Source organism: Eleutherodactylus coqui, chromosome 6 (genome assembly GCF_035609145.1).
Source record: "Eleutherodactylus coqui strain aEleCoq1 chromosome 6, aEleCoq1.hap1, whole genome shotgun sequence".
In the NCBI taxonomy this organism is placed as follows: domain Eukaryota; kingdom Metazoa; phylum Chordata; class Amphibia; order Anura; family Eleutherodactylidae; genus Eleutherodactylus; species Eleutherodactylus coqui.
Genome location: NC_089842.1, coordinates 84,367,948 through 84,389,970, shown reverse-complemented (window position 1 = coordinate 84,389,970; position 22,023 = coordinate 84,367,948). Strand labels below are relative to the sequence as shown.

General features: G+C 41.4%; 1 protein-coding gene across 1 annotated transcript; it reads right to left on the bottom strand.

Annotated features, from left to right (window-relative positions):
* Positions 1–690: 690 nt before the first annotated feature.
* LOC136632298 (putative uncharacterized protein DDB_G0282133) lies at positions 691–19,903 on the bottom strand. The gene is made up of 7 exons (XM_066607079.1): positions 19,754–19,903; positions 11,563–11,679; positions 10,985–11,134; positions 10,440–10,580; positions 9,540–9,671; positions 8,295–8,447; positions 691–7,204 (listed from the first exon to the last, which is right to left on the bottom strand). Exons 1-7 carry the CDS (start codon positions 19,893–19,895, stop codon positions 1,716–1,718), a joined length of 6,324 nt encoding a protein of 2,107 aa, XP_066463176.1. The 5' UTR covers positions 19,896–19,903; the 3' UTR covers positions 691–1,715.
* Positions 19,904–22,023: the final 2,120 nt, after the last annotated feature.

Sequence of the window (22,023 nt, the reverse complement as noted above, 5' to 3'; positions counted from 1 at the left end):
GCGAGGGCAGAGGTAGTTAAAGGAGTGTTCCAGTCCTTTTGAACTGATAGTCTATCCTGTGTATAGGTTATCAGTAGTTGATGGACAGGGGTCTGCTGCTCGGAAAATAATCACTGGGAATGTAAGCTAAAGTTAGGGTCTTTTCCAGAACAAAAAAAATAATCCATACACAGACAGCTGTTTTGGCATAATTGCCCTTCATTGGAGTGCAGTAGGTGTGATGGCTTGGCTGGGTGAGAGGTCTTTGACGTGGGTCAGGAAGGGTATGATTTCTCCTTAGGAAGAACACTTAGTGAAGAAACTTATTAGACCAAACATGTTCTTCACTACGTGCTCTCTCTATGGAGAAACCATACCCTTCCTTATCCACATCACTCAGGCAAGCCAGCAAACCTCCTGCACACTGATGAGCAGCAAATACCCCGAAACAGCTGTCTGTGTATAGTTAATTTTTTCTTAAGAAAAGACTCTGGCTTACATTTCCAGTCACTATTACGTGTTAAAAGTTCTCACACTGGCTTACAGGAATGCTGCCTTTCAATAGGTGGTGCTGCAGAGGCATTGTTCCATCTTCCATTTACAGAAATTTCCCAGAGGAGCATGGATGGCCTTATAAGTCCCCACACTAGGTGCTCTCCCTAAGTAGAAACCATACCCTTCCTGCTCATGAAATCAATCACAGAAATCAAGTTATTTCTTTGTATTATTTACATATTTTATTTCAAAAGTCAAATGTATTCACATGTTGTATTACATGAATCCATAACTTATCATCAGTCTTACATGATGTATGAACTTGGGTTGAGGTATTAAGGTTTCAATCAATGTGAAACATAAAGGCAGATAAAGCAAAGTCAAATTGGTCTTTCTATGGTCAAGCACAGCTTAGTTGCCTTGACGTACTCAACTCTTCTATATCTGTGCACTTTTTATTGGAAATCTTCTTTGCATGCCGCATACAGTTTTTAGTAGGACTGTCTGGATGTCTAACTCCAGAATAAAGATTGTAAGCTTAACATGAAAGTGGACTGTGGGTCATTCAAGTGATTCCCGTGGAGGCTGATGAGGGTATATCAACAGGAATGTGTCGCTTTTTGGGGTTTTGAGAAGTATGCAACACTTAACAAATTTAATATGTACTGTATATTCATATTATACTCAGGGAAATATGCATTTTCCAATTGGAAGATAAAAAATTCTAGAAATCCTTCAAAACGACAGTGGTAGCCAACAAAAATAGAGCATACAATAAATGTGAACATACTGTACATACAATGAACATACTGCAGACATAATAACTTATAAAAACACAGAAAAATTGCACTGCATTTAGGGTTCCTTCACACTGGCAAGCACGATATCACCACGGGAAAATGGCAGCAATATCGTATATATGCGCTCATGGGATGTCTGAGCGTCAGCGATGCTTTTTCCGGAAAAATAATCTCGCATTGCATCGCTGCCGTGTATTGCGATGCGAGAAATTAGAGGCTCCATAGGGAAACATGGGCGAGAAAAAAAAGCAAAACGCAGAAAGATATGTCATGCTGCGATTTTCAAATCTCGCAAAATCACATGATAAGAAAAACATTGCAGATGGGAATGAAGCCACTGAAAATCAGTGGTTTCATAATTCTGCATTTTCTCGCACTCTCACATCGCTCAAAAAATGCACGATTTTCTTGCCAGTGTGAAGGCAGCTTTAAGATCTATGTTCAGTTCAGTACCAGTAGAGCAATGGCCAAGAAGATCACAAAGCTACCAGATTGTGTCCAGAGAGAGGAGGCACTACTGAAAGTACCATTTGCGCCACCAGTACCGTTGCCAGCGCCACCACTGGTTGAATCATTTGTACTTCTATCAGGAAGTGAGATATTGTTATTGGACCATATATTATAGGGTCCATTCTGGTCATGTCCCATCATATTTGTGTTGTGGCCATTGTTGTTGCCATCTGCACTGGCCCCACCATAGGTTGGTCCACCACTACCTACTCCAGGTATCATCATATTTGAGTTATAACTACTGCTGTTTACACTTTCATGGCCCATATTACTTCCATAATTGTTGTTTTCACCAGGGGACAATTGATTATGACCCTCTGAGGACACGCCGTATGTATTACTTGGTGGGCCATTGAACCCTGCCTCCCCAAAATAGTTATTAGTGTTGGTAGAACCATTACTATTTGGAAAAGCTAAAGATAAAAGATTTGGGTTCTGGATATTGCTATAAGATGAACCATGTGGGTTCATCAAATTTGGATTATTTATAGTGTTGGACCATCCACTAAACAATTTGCTAATATTGAAGGACTCATTGTTACCACCAGAGAAAATTGAAGTTATGTTGTCCTTTCCAAAACTGCTCAAACTATTAAAATAATTAATGAGAGATCCATTATAGAGGGAATTCATATTGTAGCCAGATGGACCTGAACCATTATGATTCATACCAGTATGCATTAGATTTGATAAAAAACTATTATTCTGGATCCATTCATTGATATCTTTGCTGATATTACCATGGATAGAGCCATTCAATTTTGAGAACAAACTTTGCATGTCATTGTAGATGTTGAAAGAACCATTGTTGTTATTGCTGTGCAGCATATTTGGATCATTGTTACTACCATATATCCATGCTGTTTCATTACTAGAGCTCGATCCTTCTGGTATAAATTCATTTGGCCAAGAGCTAGTATGGGAGTTTGACCCATTGTCATTTGCCTCTGAAAAGATATTATTTAGATATGATCCCATGCTCCCCAAAGAATTAGCAAGGCTGCTTCCATTTCCATAAGTGGATCCGTTATTTTCCAGCATGGAATTGGAGTCAGTGCTGTTATTTGAGAAATAATTACTGCCGTTGCCATTAGGGGACCCATAGTTTCCCCCTGGTGGAGAACTATTGCCGTTGATCCATTCATTGGTCATCCCAGTCCCATTATCAGAACTGGAATAAGATGATGTGTGGTTAATGTTTCCAGGCATATTGGCATATTCCCCTGGCACTGATACATTAGGGTTCGAGCTATTGTTCCCTTCATTGGCCATTCCCATTTCACTACCAGAACTAGTGTGATTAGTAGCTGAAACATTGTTTCCAGGCATATTGGCATATCCCCCTGATACTGACATATTAGGGTTAGAGTTATTGCTCCCTTCGTTGGTCATCCCATTTTCACTACTAGAGCTAGTGTAATGAGTTGTTGAAGCATTGTTTTCAGGCATATTGGCATATCCCCCTGATACTGACATATTAGGGTTAGAGTTATTACTCCCTTCGTTGGTCATCCCATTTTCACTACTAGAGCTAGTGTAATGAGTTGTTGAAGCATTGTTTTCAGGCATATTGGCATATCCCCCTGATACTGACATATTAGGGTTAGAGTTATTGCTCCCTTCGTTGGTCATCCCATTTTCACTACTAGAGCTAGTGTAATGAGTTGTTGAAGCATTGTTTTCAGGCATATTGGCATATCCCCCTGATACTGACATAATAGGGTTAGAGTTATTGCTCCCTTCGTTGGTCATGCCATTTTCACTACTAGAGCTAGTGTAATGAGTTGTTGAAGCATTGTTTTCAGGAATATTGCCATACCCCACAAGCACTGCCGTATTAGGGTTAGAACTATTGCTGTTGCTCCAATTATTAGAAATTCCAGTCTCATTATCAGTATATGACATTGAGGAGTCATTATTTCCATGGATATTGTTGTACCCCCCAGGTATTGCCATATACTGACTAGAGTCATTACTGCTAATCCATTGATTAGGAGTTCCATTTCCATTAGTAGTATCTGACATCGAGGAGTCATTATTTCCATGGATATTGTTGTACTCCCCAGGTATTGCCATATACTGACTAGAGTCATTACTGCTAATCCATTGATTAGGAGTTCCATTTCCATTAGTAGTATCTGACATCGAGGAGTCATTATTTCCATTGATATTGTTGTACCCCCCAGGTATTGCCATATACTGACTAGAGTCATTACTGCTGATCCATTGATTAGAAATTCCAGTTATATTACCAGCACTATCATAAGAAGGCGAGGAGTGGTTAGCTCCGGGAATATTGCTATACCCTATAGGCATTTCCATATTGTGGTTAGAAGAATTATTGTTGCTGTTCCATTCATTGGTCATTTCAAGGCCGTTTCCAGAGCTGGTGTAAGTAGTTGAGGATTCATTACTTCCAGGAGTATTATGGTACCCACCAAATGAAGAGGACTCAGAAGTGCCAGCGCTAGAGTTGTTTTCTCTTCCTGCAGTGTTGTTTCCTGATAAGGAGATATAATTTCCAGAACCATTATTGTTAGAAATACTTGTACTATAAATATCAGTGGCAAATCCTGAACTGGGATGCTTAATGTCAGATCTGCGGGTCTTTGTTGTAGGTGTGACATTTTGAATATTGCCATTATTTTCTGGAATATTGCTACCAATGTTTACTGAGTGTGCATCGGTCTCATTGTTAGTAGCTGATAACATGATATTTGAATTGTAAGCAGTGTTATCAACCCCGGAATTGCTGTCAGAATCATAACCATTGGAAATGTCTGGTGCCACTGTTGGGGAACCAGATTGCTCATCATACCAGTCTATATCTACTTCTGCAAAGCCAACACTCATATAGCTGCTAGCGTCATTATTATTTGAGTTGTTCATATTATTGTCATAATATGAGTTGGGGTCAATATTGCTGTCAACATAACTGGTGACATCTTGGAAAGGTGGCTGTTCATTCGGGACACTATCAACTATTTCTGTAAAGCTGGCACTCCCATTGCTGCTAAAGTCATTACTATTTGGGTTGTTCATACTATTGTCATAATATGAGTTAGGAACAACATTGCTGTCAACATAACTGGTAAAATCTGGCAAAGGTAGGGGTGCGTTAGGGATGGTGTTATTGTGACTGTTACCAGTGGTATCTGAGACCCCTTCTTCACTAAGCCCTGATCCTCTTGGAGGGGGTGCAATGCCATATCCTGAAATATTATGTCCAATACTAGAACTGTGGGTCTTTCCTGTTGTCGATGTAAAATTCTGAACTTTGCCATTACTTTCTGGAACATTTGCAAACCCGCCAATATTCATTGAGTATCCACTGGTCTCATTGTTATTAGCTGATAAAATGATATCTGGATTGTAAGCAGTGTCATCACCTCCAAAATTACCAATAGTATCCTGATCAGTGGAAAGATCTGAAGCCTCTGTTGGGGAGTTCAATTGATTGTCTTCCCAGTCTATAACTATTTCTGTAAAGCCAGCACTCATATAGTTGTTAAAGTCATCGTTATTTGGGTTGTCCATACTATTGTCATAATGTGAGTTAGGGACAATATTGCTGTCAACATAACTAGTGAAATCTGGAACTGCTGTGGGCGCATTCAGGACGGTGGTGTCATTACTGTTGCTATAGTTAGTGGAGTTTGATACCCCTTCTCCACTAAGCCCTGATCCTCCTGGAAGGGGTGCAGTGCCATATCCTGAAATATTATGTCCAATACTAGAAGTGTGGGTCTTTGCTGTTGTGGATGTCAAATTCTGAACTTTGCCATTACTTTCTGAAACATTTTCAAAGCTGCCAATATTCATTGAGTTTGTGCTAGTCTCATTGTTATTAGCTGCTAAAATGATATCTGGATTGTAAGCAGTGTCAACACCCCCATAATTACCAATAGCATCATGATCAGTGGAAAGATCTGAAGGCTCTGTTGGGGAGTTGAGTTGATTATCATCCCAGTCTATAACTATTTCTGTAAAGCCAGCACTCATATAGCTGTTCAAGTCATCATTATTTGGGTTGTCCATACTATTGTCATAATTTGAGTTAGGGACAATATTGCTGTCAACATAACTTGTGAAATCTGGCACTGCTGTGGGTGCATTCAGGACGGTGGATTCATTACTGTTGGTGGAGTTTGATACATATTCTCCACCATATCCTGATCCTCTTGGAGGGGATGCAGTGACATTGTTTTGCCCTAATGAATAATTAGTAGGGTGGGAGACATTGTGACTTTCACTCGGGGTAAAGATACCAGCAGTGCTTGGACTAGAGTTGCTTCCACTTCCTGCAGTGTTATCTCCCGTTGAGGTATTATAATTTCCAGAACCATTATTGTTAGCAACACCTGTATTGTAAATATTAGTGCCATATCCTGAAATATTCTGCTCAATACTAGAACTCTGGGTCTTTGTTGTTGTAGATATATAATTCTGAGCTGTTCCATTATTTTCTGGAACATTTGCAAAGCCGCCAATATTCATTGAGTATCCACTGGTCTCATTGTTATTAGCTGATGAAATGATATCTGGATTGTAAGTATTGTTATCACCCCCGGAATTACCAGAAGTATCATAACCAGTGGAAATATCTGGTGTCTCTGTTGGGGAGTTGAACTGATTTTCGTTCCAGTCTATAACTATTTCTGTAAAGCCAACGCTCTCAGAGCTGTTAAAGTCATTATTATTTGGGTTGTCCATACTATTGTCATAATTTGAGTTGGGAACAATATTGCTGTCATCATAGCTGGTAAAATCTGGCAAAGTCGTGTGTGTTTGAGGAATAACGTGAACGTCCTGATTACTTTTAGTAGTGGTGTCTGATATACCTTCTCCACCCAGTGCTGATCCTCCTGGATTGTCTGATGAATAATTAATAGGACTGGGCACTGTGCGACTTTCACTGTTAGCATATATAGCATTATTGCCTACAGTGTGATCAACACGTGAAAAGATATTACAGTCATTAACTGAATTTGGGTTATGTATAGAACCAGTATTGCTAAACTCATTGTAGGCGTATAAAGAGGGCTTGGGATAGCCACTGTTACTATTACTGTTCCATGGAGGACCTTTGATGCCTTGATCATTGTAATTCTTATAATTTGAAGGTGGTTTGAGCTTGATACTATTGCCATATTTAGTATCAGCAGGATGTCTTGATTTGACTGGTCTAGAAGTTTGACCAGAAGAAGGTGAGTTTTGGATACCTGTTTCTGGAGAAACATTTCCTGTGGGCAAATAACCACTGGCTTTGAGACTGCTCTCTGAAAATTGGTCGTTGCAGAGACTTCCGTTGCAGCACTTTACGGTTGCAGTGCCCAATTTTTGTAACATTGGAAGTACAGAGCTGTCACACATTGATGGTGTAGCACAACCTTTGATTACGGAGGGTACAGGACGTCCATCTGGAAAAAAATCAAAGCAATAGATGACTAGATATCAAAGTATGGTATTGGATGATTCAAACAATGCTTACAAATGGTGCTATATAATAGAGGTAACAGTTCTCTCAGCACACAAAGAGCTGCTATTACTACTGTAAAGAAGGGTTAAAATCATTGTCAGTCAGTTTAGAGAGCTTTCCTTGGTCTAACCTAATCTCCAACTTGTATATATACTGTATATGCAGAAATGTTTTCCTTCTCATCTATCTCCATAACTATCAATCTTGTATGTTTTCTTCCAGTTCACACCCTTGCTCTACCTTTATTTGCATGATATAATATATCAGTGTAAGACACTTGTACACTGAGGTGAGAACAGCCATAAGATAGCCCACATACAGCCTGGGAGTGTAAAATTTTAATGATTCCTCTTAAAGGAAACCAGTCACCATTTTTCCCACAGTAATCTATCTACCTCCAAACACAGGTGAAATGTTCATTTCCAAAGTAACTTTGTAGTCCCCCATGTTACATGCATGCCTGCAGAGTGAACACTTTTCTCGTTCCCATGACATATGCAAATAACGAGCAATAAGTTCATTGGACAGGCCAGACCATTCATGGTGGGTTGGTCGGATTGTCTGTGAAGGCCTTGTTAACTACCCCGACATCGCCCCACACACACTCACAGTAAGTGACCAGGAGATGTTCTCCACATCATCACAGTGGCAGTCAAAAGCTCATGCATAACATTGAGACCAGTGCATGCTCCATAGTTTTGTCCCTGTTGTGGGCAGATTCACCCACTCCTACTGTGCATATGCCGATCTCGGACATTACGTTGCACGCAAGAGACTTTGTCTGCCGCTGTGATGATGTGGAGAAGATCTCACTTTGCTTGCAGAAAGAGGGTCGATGTTGAGGGAGTTAACAAGTCTTCCACTGACTTTCCTACTGGCCCACCATGAACATTCTGGCACACCCATCTGATTGATTGTAATTTGCATACAGGTCAACAAAGTTACTTTGGAAATGCATGTTTCATCTGTCTTTAGAAGGTGCAGACAGATTGGGTTTAAATTAGGTTTAAATCTCTGAATTAGTTGGTTACCTTTCATGCTTGTGCCTGCAACTTCCAAACAAGAGGTTAGGTCTCCATAACATTGGGCTTTGACTACCTCTTCAGGTGAGCAGCTTGCCCCATCAAGTGTATTGCAACTGTAGCATTGTATTTCATTAGGTGTCTTATCCTCAGTTACAGAATCTGCAAAGAAGAAATGATGTATTATTATCTGAGCTGTATGATCTCCAAGTGTCGATGTTATGCCTTAAAAGCCCACTCTGCTACCTTTTGAGAATATGATGTCTATAGACACTTGGTTTCAACATCTACTTGATTTCTAACTTTATCAGGAGGTGTAAATATCTCTGTTAATAGTCTATTCTATGTTGTCCTATTATAAATAACTAAAATCTCAGTCTAAGGGCTTATTCAAAGGGGCATATATTCGTCCCCGTTTTCACGGCCGGACGATATTAACGCTACCATCTGAGCTCTCTTCCCCCTTCCCTCCCCCTCGCTGGCTCTCTGCCTCTCTCCTCCCCTCTGGCTGTTTGCAATGGGAGGGGGCAGGGAGGAGCTAAGCTCCTGTCCCTTGTCCGCAGTCAGCAATGGGAGGGGAAGGTGTGGCAAAGCTTAGCTCCTACCCCTCCTATTGCAAACAGCTGGTGAAAGGGAGGGAAAGGGGAAGACTGCTCAGATGGTAGCGTATATCGGCCGGCCATGAAAACGGCGGCTGATATACGCTCGTGTACATAAGCCCTAAAAGAGTTTGCTGGTTAACCATACCCAATGCATAGCGTAACAAAAACATGCAAATGGACAAAAAGGCAACACTTGATACACCGAATACAATCCTGCACCACTGTGGAGTTTCTATTTCATCTCAGTTGCTACAAAAGACCCTTCAACTAAGACCCTGAAAGAGATCATTACATATTCTCAACACATCAATAATTTTAGTAGTAACCTGAAGTACAATCCATAAAAACATTCCTTATACTTTCAAAACCACTTTCTAAGAATGTTGGTGTTTGGAGAATATATTTGAAGACTCTTAAAGCTGTCCTTCATCTTTGATCTGAAAAAATATCAACTTCACGAAGGCTGAAGACTGAGGTCTACAAGTCATCTATAAGCTGCCATTAAACCATGCTGATGGTCTATACTTAACTTGGGACCTTGTCCAGGAATGCCTTCCTAGAATATACCATATATTCTCTATAAAGTTTAACTTCTTGATTAGTACTGACCAGTAAAATTCCGTAACGTTTTAGGTTTTATGCCAGTCATTACCTGTGCCACTGTTGCAAAAGTTTCCATCACAGCACTGGACAGTTACAGAAGATGTCTGACTAGCGAAAACCAGGTTCTGTTTACAAGATGGAATTTGTCCACATCCTTTTATGTTGACATCTGCTATGTCACCTGTTGTGAGATAAGAATAAACAGAAGAGATAAGGGAAGAAGATAAAGAAAAAATAAAAATCCGGGTGATGTATCAATGTGATCCTGCAGATTTCGTGGTGAAATTGTATTGCAAATAATGTGAGGACCACCACTATGATAATTTCCGTTGACACAGTTAAAAGTGTTATTTAATTATGAAAATTCCCTACTACCAAAAAGATTGCAGTATTTCACCAAAAGGCTTTATTCACACTAGCGTTTTATCATAGCAATTTTGCCGTTATAAAACGCTGGCCGAAAATCATGACCATCTGATGGATTGGATTCCAACGCATCCGTTCAGATGAGCGATTGTCCGGTGCGTAAACTCATCTGGCCAGCGCAATCTGGCCAGCCACTTTTACACCGGCCGGAAAAGATAGGTCTTGTCCTATCTTCCGGCTGGAATATGCCAGTCGGTCACATAGACTCCTATGGGAGCCTATGATTCAGGCTGCCGGGAAAGGGAAGTGGGAGGGAGTTTAGCAACAGCTCTGCTAAACTTGCTCCTCCTCTCCACCCCTTGCTTGTTGCTTGCCAAGGGAGTGGGTGGGATGGGGCAGGAGATTAGCATACTTGCTCCCACCCATCCTGCCCCCTCCCATTGCCTTCAGCTAGCACAGGGTGGAGAGGGGAGGGAAGGGGGAGGCAGTTTAGCAGAGCAGAACAAAAGTACAGTGGAGATATATTTTAGCTGTCTATGCATATCATACACAACCCTTTCCACTGCCAACCTGAGGTACTCACCAAAGGAACCCATGACTTTCATGTCTACACATATTTTCTGTTCTCCCAAGCATCCTAATTTGTTCATGCTGTCACTGTTGCAGCTGGCACCAGGAGATATACAGGAGTAACAGTAGAGATCATTTGCATTTGCGGCAGGATCTGAAAATAAGTACACAATGATCAAAGTCAGTCTTCGTCTAACTACCTATATAAGCATCTAGGAGAATCTCAGGATTTATGAGTACTAATTTAGACTACAAGCTTTCTAGAATGATTGAATCAAATGTGGTCTCTATAATTTTGAGGTTTGACTTAATTTAGGCAAACATCCTGATAGGTTGAACCCATTGTAACAAAATAAAACCTTGCTGATGCCCATAATGTAGCAGGTGGCTGAATGGTCAACCATCCACTGCATGTTGACAAAATTAGGCACAGTGGTGACCCCCCCACCTAAAGCTGACAACTGATTCATCTCCATTCATCTACCAATACCCTTTGGTACTTGATGACCTCTATCCCCCAAACAAAGACAAAGAACATGACCTGAAACTGTACTGTACCTTGGACTACTTGCGTGTTACAGAAATCTGAGTCACACATTTCCTGCTGCAGGGATATGGTGGTCATTTCATTTGGAGATAATGATAGCTTCCTGGTGGTTGCAGTTGAGTTAATGCAGCCCTTGAAAATTTTCCGCACCTTACAAGGAACTTCAGAAAAAGGAAAAAGTTATATTGCTTATCCACCATAATGAAGAATAGAAATTTACACTTACCTAAACTAAATGTTGGGCTTATTATCATTTATTATCTCTTATGCCTAAATATCACATGTAGCTCCAGGAAGCTAAATTCCTTTTCTTCCACACCTCATGGCAACTCAAAAACGTGTATTACCCAGCAATGTGACAATGTACACAGAAGGAAGATCCTCTATAGGCCAGTAAATGAAATCAATGCTCTATTCTGAGGCATGGTTGGGGGAGCATTGTATTTTTCATATCATATTTAAAAGCCTATGTTAAGGCTCACTTTGTTTGAAAAGTATTGTGCTAAAATATGTCCAATAGTCCATATAAACTAGGGAAACCCAAACTTCTAGTGCTACAACAAAACAAGAATGAAAAAGGGCTACTTACAGGAGTCTATGTACATGGCAGTGGTGGAGCACTTGTCATTCTCTCCAGGACATGTTACTTCTGTTGGATTGCAGTCATTATCATTACCTACACATGAGTGACACTTCAAGGAATTGGCTAAAAAAGAAAAACAGAAAATAATTTTGTAGTTTGGAGCATAAAGTCACATAATTGTATCCATAACGTTCACATTTGTGCTACATTTATATTAGATATCAGGTTGTTAATATACTTTATCACAATTATCTGACACACTTAAAGGAATTTTCCATTGCTATCATAGTGTCAGAAGATAACAGTAAAGGCAGTCTCTGACTTTTTATGACCCCCATAAATGCCTGTAAAGTAAAGGCTTGGATCACTCAGCAGTGTGCTTCAGCCCCTTTCCATAATGATTTATATTTTTCAATCCAGAAAGAAGTTACAGCTTCCAAGTTACAGAAGTCTTTCAAGTTACAAGTGCCAAGAGGGGTCAATCCAATCCTGGATAGCATAGGTAGCCCTCTGTTCCAGGCATTCATTTACAGATGCAAGAAAAAGTAAGTGAATCCTTTGGAATTACCTGGATTTCTGCATTGATTACTAATAAAATGAGGTCTGATTGTTATCTAAGTCACAATTATAGACAAACACAATCTAGCTAAACTAATAGTGCACAAGCAGTTGTTCCGCTCATGTCTCTTATTGGGCACACTGAGTAACTATCCACTGTGCAGAGAGAAAAAGTAATTTAACCCCATTGCAATCCAATTTTGGATTCAGGGTTTTCCTAGGGGGCTCACTCTTTCTACCATTATACAATGGCGCCATCTGCTGGCTAAAGCCAGTACTGCCGTATGTAAAATGCCGGAGAGGCCTCGACAACAGAGTGACCAGTAATATGCAGTAAGAATACCCTGACGGACGTCTTCCGACATTGGAGCTGTATAAGCTTCTATCAGAATGTTGAAAGACGTCAGACAGTGAATTGGAATGGGTTATTAACCTGTGGATCCCCCTTTAAACAGCAATCACCTCCACCAAATGTTTCATGTAGCTGCAAATAAGCTTTGTTTGCCTCTATTTAACAACAGCCCATAGGCCTTTTGATGGTAGTCATTAAGGGGTTTTATTCTGATGCATGTGCCTTTTTATGGCACTTCATCAGAATACCAGCATGGGTCTCCCATGACAGAGGAAGCCGGTGTTCGGCTGTCAATTCTAGCTGTTTAACCCTTTACATGCTACATAAAAATGTTAGGGCTTTGAATGTAGCAATAAAAAAATGCATTTTTTTATTGAAAAAGTAAAAAAAAATAAACTACATAACATTTCAACGTAATCATACTGACCCACAGAATCAATTTAACATATTATTTAGGGCTTATTCCGATGTGCGTATATCGTGTGAAAACCTGGCCAATATACGCTGTTTCTCTCTTCCAGGGGCTGGAGGTGGGCCAGGCCAGGAGCAGTGCACTGAGCTCCCGCCCCCTCTCTGCCCTTTCTCTGCCCTTTCTCTGCCACTCACCACTATTTTCAATGGGAGGGGACAGTATGGGGCGGGACTTAGCTCCGCCCTCATCCTGCCCCTCACATTGCAAACGGAGGTGAGGGGCAGACAGGGGGTGGGAGCTCAGTGCACTGCTCCCGGCCCGGCCTGCCTCGTCCTGCTGCAGAGAGGGGCAGCGTATATCAGCTGGGCATAAAAACCCAGTCAATATACGCACATCAAAATAAGCCCTTACACTGCATGGTGAATGCCGTTAAAAATAAAAAACATGCCAAAATTGATTGCAAATTTTAATAATCTTCCCTTTGAAAAAAAATTGAATAACAAATGATCAAAATGTTGTATGTTCCCAAAATTGGGATAAATGAAGACAAGAGCTTATCCTGCAAAAAAAACAATATTGCTGGGGACCCAGGGGGTAGACGCACCACAGATAACGGCACTTTAAAGGTGATGTATACTTTTAAAAAAAATTTTCATGCACCCAGGGCTTAGGTCATTGCTATTTTCTACTGTCAAAGTTGCATCTCACCGAACGAAAATCGTGTTTTCGTGCAATGCAATGCAACAGAGAGGAAGGCTCCATGGGGAAACATGGGCTACAAAACCTTATGAGTCGAGTACATATCGCAGGACTCGCAAGTTTTTGTGTCGGGATGTCGCATGCTACAAAACATTGAATGTGTGAATTAACCCATTGAAAAGCATGGGCTTAACATACATGTGATTAGTAGCATTGTAGAAACGCAACAAAATCTCCCGACTTTGTCGCCCACATGAAGGAGGCCTTAAAGATACAGCATGTCCTGGAAAAAAAAGCCCTCTTACGGCTATGTTAACAGAAAAATAAAAAGTTGTGGCTGCTGGAATTCAATAACGAAAACAAAAGAAAAAGTGGTTGGTCATTAATGCACAAATGGGCTTTGGTTCTAAGGGGTTAATGGGCAAAGTACCCTGTGAAATCCACACTTCCAGATGCCCGATAGGCCATCCCAGCAATGATTGTTCCTGTGCTTTGAGAGAATGGAGGCGGCGCGGGATGAGGATTGTTCTGGTTCGCCCGCCTACATTCACAATAAACAGGAAGTCATTCATAGCTGAACGACTGCCTGTTCACACAAGTTGACAGTTGTTAAGTTTTTCTGCCTGCATTACCTTAACGACGATCGATAAGAGAATGAATTATCATTCGTCATTCAGTTGGCACATGAATTTAACAGAACAAAAATTATTCAGTTTTTCATGGGATTCTGAATGACTTTTCAGACTGTCTAAGAGGGTCCCTACTTTTTACTGCAGTAGTATCTAATGTTATTATCAATTTGCCAAGTGCAGTGTGCAAAGCTCATACATACTGAGGGCACATTTGCATAAGACTTTTTCAACTACACAGTCAAAAATACGTCAAAAGCTGTTTAAAACCACTTGTGGTTTTATGATTATTGCTGTAGTTTTGCAATGCGGCCAATGGCCAAGCAGTATCTACAGGTCATACTTGTAAAAAAAAATGTGTTTTGCCTGTAAAAATTACGTGGCCAAAAACTACATTGAGCAACCACTGTAATTCACAGGAAGAGGTGGGGTGTGGAGATATATGCAATCTATGCAACAGGGTATCTTTTACTTCACTTATTATTGAATTCGCAACATGTCAGTTACAGGATGTGTATATATATAACAATAAGCTCTCCAGCTTGCTCCAGATTTCGGAGGGCAGTGCCATAATTCTCTTTTAAGGTTTATAGGGTTTATTTACAGAGAGCTCATAAATGCAGGGAAGAATATATAATTAGTATCTAATTTGTTGGTACTATTATATGTTCTTACAGGTGAGTTATTTTAATTACACTGAATGAGTTTTATGTAATAGAATAATGATCTTCATTGTTTGTCATCAAACAGTGGTAGATCTTATCTGCATAAGTATAAAGGGGCAGTTGCAGCCCTGCCTCTGTCAATATTGATTAAAGTCATCCATAATTAGAGAGCAACTGCACTCAAAATTGCGCTGTGAGGGCGCCTACCCACCGGCGTTTGTGAGTTTCGTGCGTTAAAAACGCAGCATTTTCCGTGCGTTTTTGGCGCATTTTCCGCTGCGTTTTTAGCGGCATTTCCGCGGCTTTTTCGCGCCTTTTCCGTTAATTTCTATTGACATTCATGGGTGCATTAAGAGAAAAATAAGGACACATATGCAACTGACAGTTCCTATGTTAAAAATTGCAACGGACCGAAAAAAAAAAACGCAAGTGGACAGGAACACATTCTATCCTAATTGCTCTTCAGAAAAAACGCAAAGGAAAAAAAATCGCAAGTGGGTGGGCGCCCTTAGGCTGCATTCCCACGAACGTATATCGGCTAGGTTTTCACGCCAAGCCGATATACGTCGTCCTCATCTGCAGGGGGGGGGGGGAGGATGGAAGAGCCAGGAGCAGGAACTGAGCTCCCGCCCCCTCTCTGCCTCCTCTCCGCCCCTCTGCACTATTTGCAATGAAAGGAGGTGGGGCGGGGGTGGGGCTAAGTTCAGAGAATTAGCACCACCCCCGCCCCACCTCTTCCCATTGCAAATAGTGCAGAGGGGCGGAGAGGAGGCAGAGAGGGGGCGGGAGCTCAGTTCCTGCTCCTGGCTCTTCCATCCTCCCCCCCTGCACACGAGGACAACGTATATCGGCCCGGCGTGAAAACCGAGCCGATATACGTTCGTGGGAATGCACCCTAATAATGTATAAAATGCACCATGATTTTGCAATAACTAAATGACCCATTATGCTATTTTTAAAAATGGTTCTATTAGGCCGCCTGCAGACGGGCGGGTCGGATCCGGCTGCGAGGATTCTCGCCGCGGGACCCGGCCCGAGCGCCTGCAGAGAGTGGCGCGTACTCACCCGCGCTTGCGGCTCCTGTTGTTTGATGTGCTGGCTTGCCGGGCAGTCGGCGCATGCGCAGACCGGAGCAGGCGGCCAGGCAGTGACGTTTCTGTGCGGCGCTCTGTGAGCCCTGCACAGAAATAGAGCATGCCGCGATTTGTTTGTTAACGCAATCCTATGGCAGCTTTCAGCGGCGGAAATTCCGCGGCAGGATTTCCGCTCGTGTGCAGGCACTCTTACCGGAATGTGATGCTACCTTTTCCCTGCACTGGCTGCTGACAGTTTCCCACATCTTCCTGCAGAAAGGCTCATCACTTAGCTGGCTTGGTTTCAAAAAGGGGTTAAAGTAATGAGAAAACCTATTTAGGGTACGTTGCTACATAACAAAAACCACGTGCAGCTGAGATTCCGTCCAGCAGCGGCTGCCAATAGTTGCATGATGTCTTTTGAGCGATAATTGTTGCATTTAAATGCTACCATCATTAGCTTTTCAGCCAAAATCCATCGGTCGGCCCGGCAGCTGATAGCAGGGACCGCACGCTGTGATTCTCCACGGGAGCACTGATAACATTGCTTTCAGCTGCAGTCCCAAGGCAGAACAAAGAGACTGTATGCAGATAACAGACCACCTCCTGTTTTCTGCATACAGCAAAGGGAGGCTTATTTACATGCAAGGGAAACTACTAAGCTACTAATGGGCATTAGTGCCCATTAGCAGCTTATTCGAAATGATCACTCAAACTGTGATTCTCCCTATCTTTTGAACGAATTTTGAGAGATCATCTTTGCGTGTAAATTGGGCTTACCTCCACTCAAAATCAACGATTTTAGGGGGAACCCAGGGAGCTGAGATACAACGAGCTTTTTGTTGGGATGCCAACATTGTACTGTTTCTTTAACCATCCTATTGACTACTTGGGCTCCCCATAGATTTTCTTTCTCTGATTCACAGGATAGTCGGTTCTTGACCTTGTAGAGTCAGTATTGCAGAAAACGTGACTACTTTGGAAAATGAAACTTTTACAGACTAGTAGCTTACCTAGTAATAACATATTATTACACAGCGTCTGAGTTTCCCTTTACCCTTCCCTAATAGATTATTACTCTGGGACCTGTATGATGACATGGGATGTCCAAAATGGACAATTTCTTCAACTACCATCCTTCGAGGTGCTGATAGAAGGCCAGATCATCAATATATATTGTAGCTGACTGTCATGTCTCAGCGTAACAAGCAATTATTGCATCACGCTGGAAGCACATTTCTCCATACAAGGTGTGGTTGCGTTATCACACATCTGTCGTTAGTATAAAATACACCCAGCCCAGGCACAGGCCTCGTAATAACAGTAATTACAGCCCCAGATGATCAGCACTTTCTCTTGCTTCAGTTTAAGGAATGAAAATGATCTTTCTTATTTCATGATGCCTCCCAACCACCTCCCACTCAGTCTTACACCCAAAGATTTCTCACCCCCGCCCATAAAGTCTAACTTCATTAAATATTCATTAATGATACATATATAAATACATTAAGACATGTATTTTCTCATCCTGCTCAATATGTAGAAGCCACAAGCTTTAATTTATACAGATAATTAGCAATTCGATTACTTATATCTATCTGCAAGCCCGATGTATATACGATACTACACAGATGTAATAGGGCCAAGTTTGAAGTATGACAAAATCTGTAATAGCCACTTCGCTAGCCATATGCATTTATAATGCTGGTATCTTCATACATGTTAGGGGGGCCTTAGGACCCCCCAAGGTAGCAGAACCTGTTTGTTAATGCTACTTTTGCAACGCCTATACTTATGCATTGTACAAAATCAAACCAATGAATTGTCTATAGCCCTTATGCCTGTAGGGAGCCTGTGTGCTTCTGTTTGGTACCATATAAAAGAGATATTATCATGGAGGAGCAATGCTTCATGGGTAAAATACCTCCATAATACGGCATCCAATGGATCATACCACAATTTCTTTCTGTTGGACTCAGGCCTCCCTCACACAGGTGTTCGGGAAAGCGCCACGATTTCAGTTGCGGCGCTTTGCCGAGACTTTACTTTCACTTTTGGCTGTAGCTCCCTGTCGCCAACAGCGTAGTTTAGCACACCTCATCATGGATAAATGTCAAAAATAGAACAGACTCCGCTTCAAAGTCGCGGCGCTGGAAAGGATCGAATGGATGTTTGCTAGGGTCCATTGAAAACAATGGGAGCGTTATACCGTGATTAGCGCAGCACTGAAAACGCCACGCTAATCGTGGTAAAAAGCACCTGTGTGAGGGAGGCCTCAGAGTCTGATGGAGAAAAGCTCCTCATGCTCTTTAGTAGGTAATAGGGCACCTTAGATGTCTATGGGTGTTCCATTACAGGTCCATAAAACTTGAAGGTTGTGCAAAGCTGTAATTGTAGTTCTGTCATATCTATTTTCATCATCCCAAAAAAGGAGTTTCTTGTCTGAATTGGTTCAGTCCACCATCAGGAATCACTGAAAGGGGTTGTCCAAAATTAGAAAAGCATGACTGCTTTCTTTCAAAAACAGCTCCACATTTTCCCATGGGTTGAATGTAGCATTGCAACTCAGTCCCCATTCACTTAAGTGGAACTGACCTGCAATTCCTGACACAACCCATGCACAGGTGTGGCGTCGTTTTTAAGAGAAAGCAGCCATGATTTTCTATAGCTGCAATTTATACAACTCTCTTAATGGGAGACACAAAATTGTTAAAATGTGAAAAGCCATTAGTGGAGTCAAGTCCGACAACTTGAAGTAAGGATCTTGCGAGTCCCCGAAGCTGCAAGATCCTTGGGATTTATCCAATGCATCAACCACTTAGTCCAGCTCTAAGTTCTGTACAGGACAACCAATGAAGTTCCAATTATCAGTTTGCAAGTTAATTTTATATATTTTTTACCCAGAAATAGCCCAGCCCCAGTTCATGGACTGTGTTGATTTTTCAGACTTTAAGATTGGATTAAAGGGGTTGTCTGGGACTTTCCCATCTCACCCCAACATGATAAAAATTAAAATACCACTGATTATGATGTGGCTGGGTAACCAGGATGATGGAAATAGCTGAGCTTGGCTGAGCTATGCTGTTTCTGTAATTCCAATAGAAGTCAATGGGGTATTGCAAAAAGCTGTTTCCGCACCTTCCGAGTGACAGAAACAGCGTATCTCACTGTATGCTGTTTGCATAAGACCTATTGACTTCTACGGGAATTATGCAGACAGCGTAGCACAGGAAGCTTGGCTATTTCTGTCCTCCAGACCACCCCACACGAGATCGCCAGGGGTGGTGGTGGCCCTAACTGAAGATAGGTTTAAGTCTCAGAGGAGGGACCCAAACCTATCAGACTTTTAGGTCATATTTTGTGGACATGCTCTAAAAGTTTGAGATATATCCCTTTAAAGGAAAACTCAGATCTACTACACGTATACAGAGCTATACTATGTAATGTAAATGTATTTCTTATGCATCGCCATAACACGGTGTTTGCTTTTATTTTCTGCACATCTCAATCCAACATTAATTTGAGCGTGCACAATCATATGGAGCTAACATTTGCATGGTAATACAAGGTATTATTTTATACAAAGAACATCCTTTAATCTAATAATCTAGGAATTTTGCTAATCTGTCACATGCTTATAGCATACTGTATCCCTGTAAAATAATCGAGTTTTGCATATATTTGCATTGCAACACAGAGGTTTATGACCATCCGATAATTCAGAATCCTTTTAATTTGGGATTTAATTAATTAAATATTTACTAGATACATTTTATTTTCTTTGCAAACTGAACAATACTAAATCTTACCTGGAATAACCAAAGCCACAAGGCAGCCTAGTAGCAGGGACCTCTCCATTATGTGTGTACCCATCCTGGGTTCTCCCCTTTTTGTGCCTTGATTCACAGCACAGAATGAAGTATATATACCTGTGCCATCATCCTGTATCATTCATTAGAAACGCCCGTGCTCTTCCACTCCCTTTGTCCCTGATGATGAGTAACATATGCAAAAAACATCCAAGGCAGTAATTAATATTTTTGTTCAAAGCGAGAGAGAATTATTATCAGCCAAGAGATCTCTGCAAACATTCCCAGAGCAAAGTCATAGATTTTACATTAGGTGACCCAATTGGATCAAGTTAAAGGGAAACTCCAATGCTAAATTGTGCAATTTAATTAACTATCGGGGACTCTTTTAGCTGATTTTGTAGCCACTCTTATTTTGTAGCCCTTTGTAGTGAAATTCTTGTTATTTGCAGTTGCTATTTGGGGGCTTACTGAGGACAGATTTATACAATGTATATGTAGTGGCCCAGAGTTAAAGAGGCCCCTCCAAAGGTAAGAATATATTTGTCTTGTGCCTTTGTATTGTCAGCGTCAAAAATTTCATGCGTATTGCACTACTACAGCAATGAATGGGTTAACGTCTGGGTTATGTCTGGAAAATGTATCTAGTTGTATGTTACGTGACCATGTTATATATACAGTGCAGAAAATAAGTATTTGATCCCTTGCTGATTTTGTAAGTTTGCCCACTGTCAAAAATGAACAGTGGATAATTTTAAGGGTAGGTTAATTTTTTACAGTGAAAAAAAATCCAAAAAATCACATTGTCTAAATTATATATATTTATTTGCATTTTGCACAGAGAAATAAGTATTTGATCCCCTACCAACCATTAAGAGTTCCGGCTCCTCCAGACCATTAGACGCTCCTAATCAACTTGTTACCTGCATTAAAGACAGCTTTCTTAAATGGTCACCTGTATAAAAGAGTCCTGTCCACAGACTCAATTAATCAGTCTGACTCTATCCTCTACAACATGGGCAAGACCAGAGAGCTTTCTAAGGATGTCAGGGACAAGATCATAGACCTGCACAAGGCTGGAATGGGCTACAAAAACATAAGTAAGACGCTGGGTGAGAAGGAGACAACTGTTGGTGCAAAAGTAAGAAAATGAAAGATCTGGGGCTCCATACAAAATCTCATCTCGTGGGGTATCCTTGATCATGAGGAAGGTGAGAGATCAGCCTAAAACTACAGGGGTGGAAACTGGTTAATGATCTCAAAGTAGCTGGGACCACAGTCAGCAAGAAAACTATTGGTCACAAATTACGCCATAATGGATTAAAATCCTGCAGTGCCCACAAGGTCCCCTGCTCAAGAAGGTATATGTGCAGGCCCGTCTGAAGTTTGGATGATTCTGAGAGTGATTAGGAGAAGGTGCTGTGGTCAAATGAGACAAAAATTGAGCTCTTTGGCATTAACTCAACTCGCCGTCTTTGGAGGAAGAGAAATGCTGCCTGCGACCCAAAGAACACCGTCCCCACTGTCAAGCATCGAGGTGGAAACATTATGTTTTGAGGTTGTTTCTCTGCAATGGTTTTGCCATCAAGTATTAAAGGGGTTGTCCCGCGAAAGCAAGTGGGGTTAAGCACTTCTGTATGACCATATTAATGCACTTTGTAATATACATCGTGCATTAAATATTGGCCATACAGAAGTTATACACTTACCCCCTCCGGTGTTGGCGTCCCCGTCTCCATGGCTCCGACCGAAACTTTCTTCTCCCTCGATTAGATGCGCTTGTGCAGTCTGCCCTCTTCTGTCCGACTCCGGCGTGCTCGCGCCGCAGAGGTCTTCTGTGCATGCGCAGAAGACCTGTGCAGCGCGAGCACGCTGGAGCGGCCCCTTCAGCGCAAGCGCGTCTAATCGAGGGAGAAGAAGGCTTCGCTCGGAGCCATGGAGACGGGGACGCCAACACCGGAGGAGGCGAGTGTATAACTTCTGTATGGCAAATATTTAATGCACAATGTATATTACAAAGTGCATTAATATGGCCATACAGAAGTGTATAACCCCACTTGCTTTTGCGGGACAACCCCTTTAAGTCTTGTTTGCCAGAGGCATCAAATACTTATTTCTCTGTGCAAAATGAAAATAAATATATATAATTTAGACAATGTGATTTTCTGTATTTTTTGGAGGGGTTATCCTATCTCTCACTGTTAAAATTAACCTACCCTAAAAATTATAGACTGTTTATGTCTTTGACAGTGGGCAAACTTACCAAATCA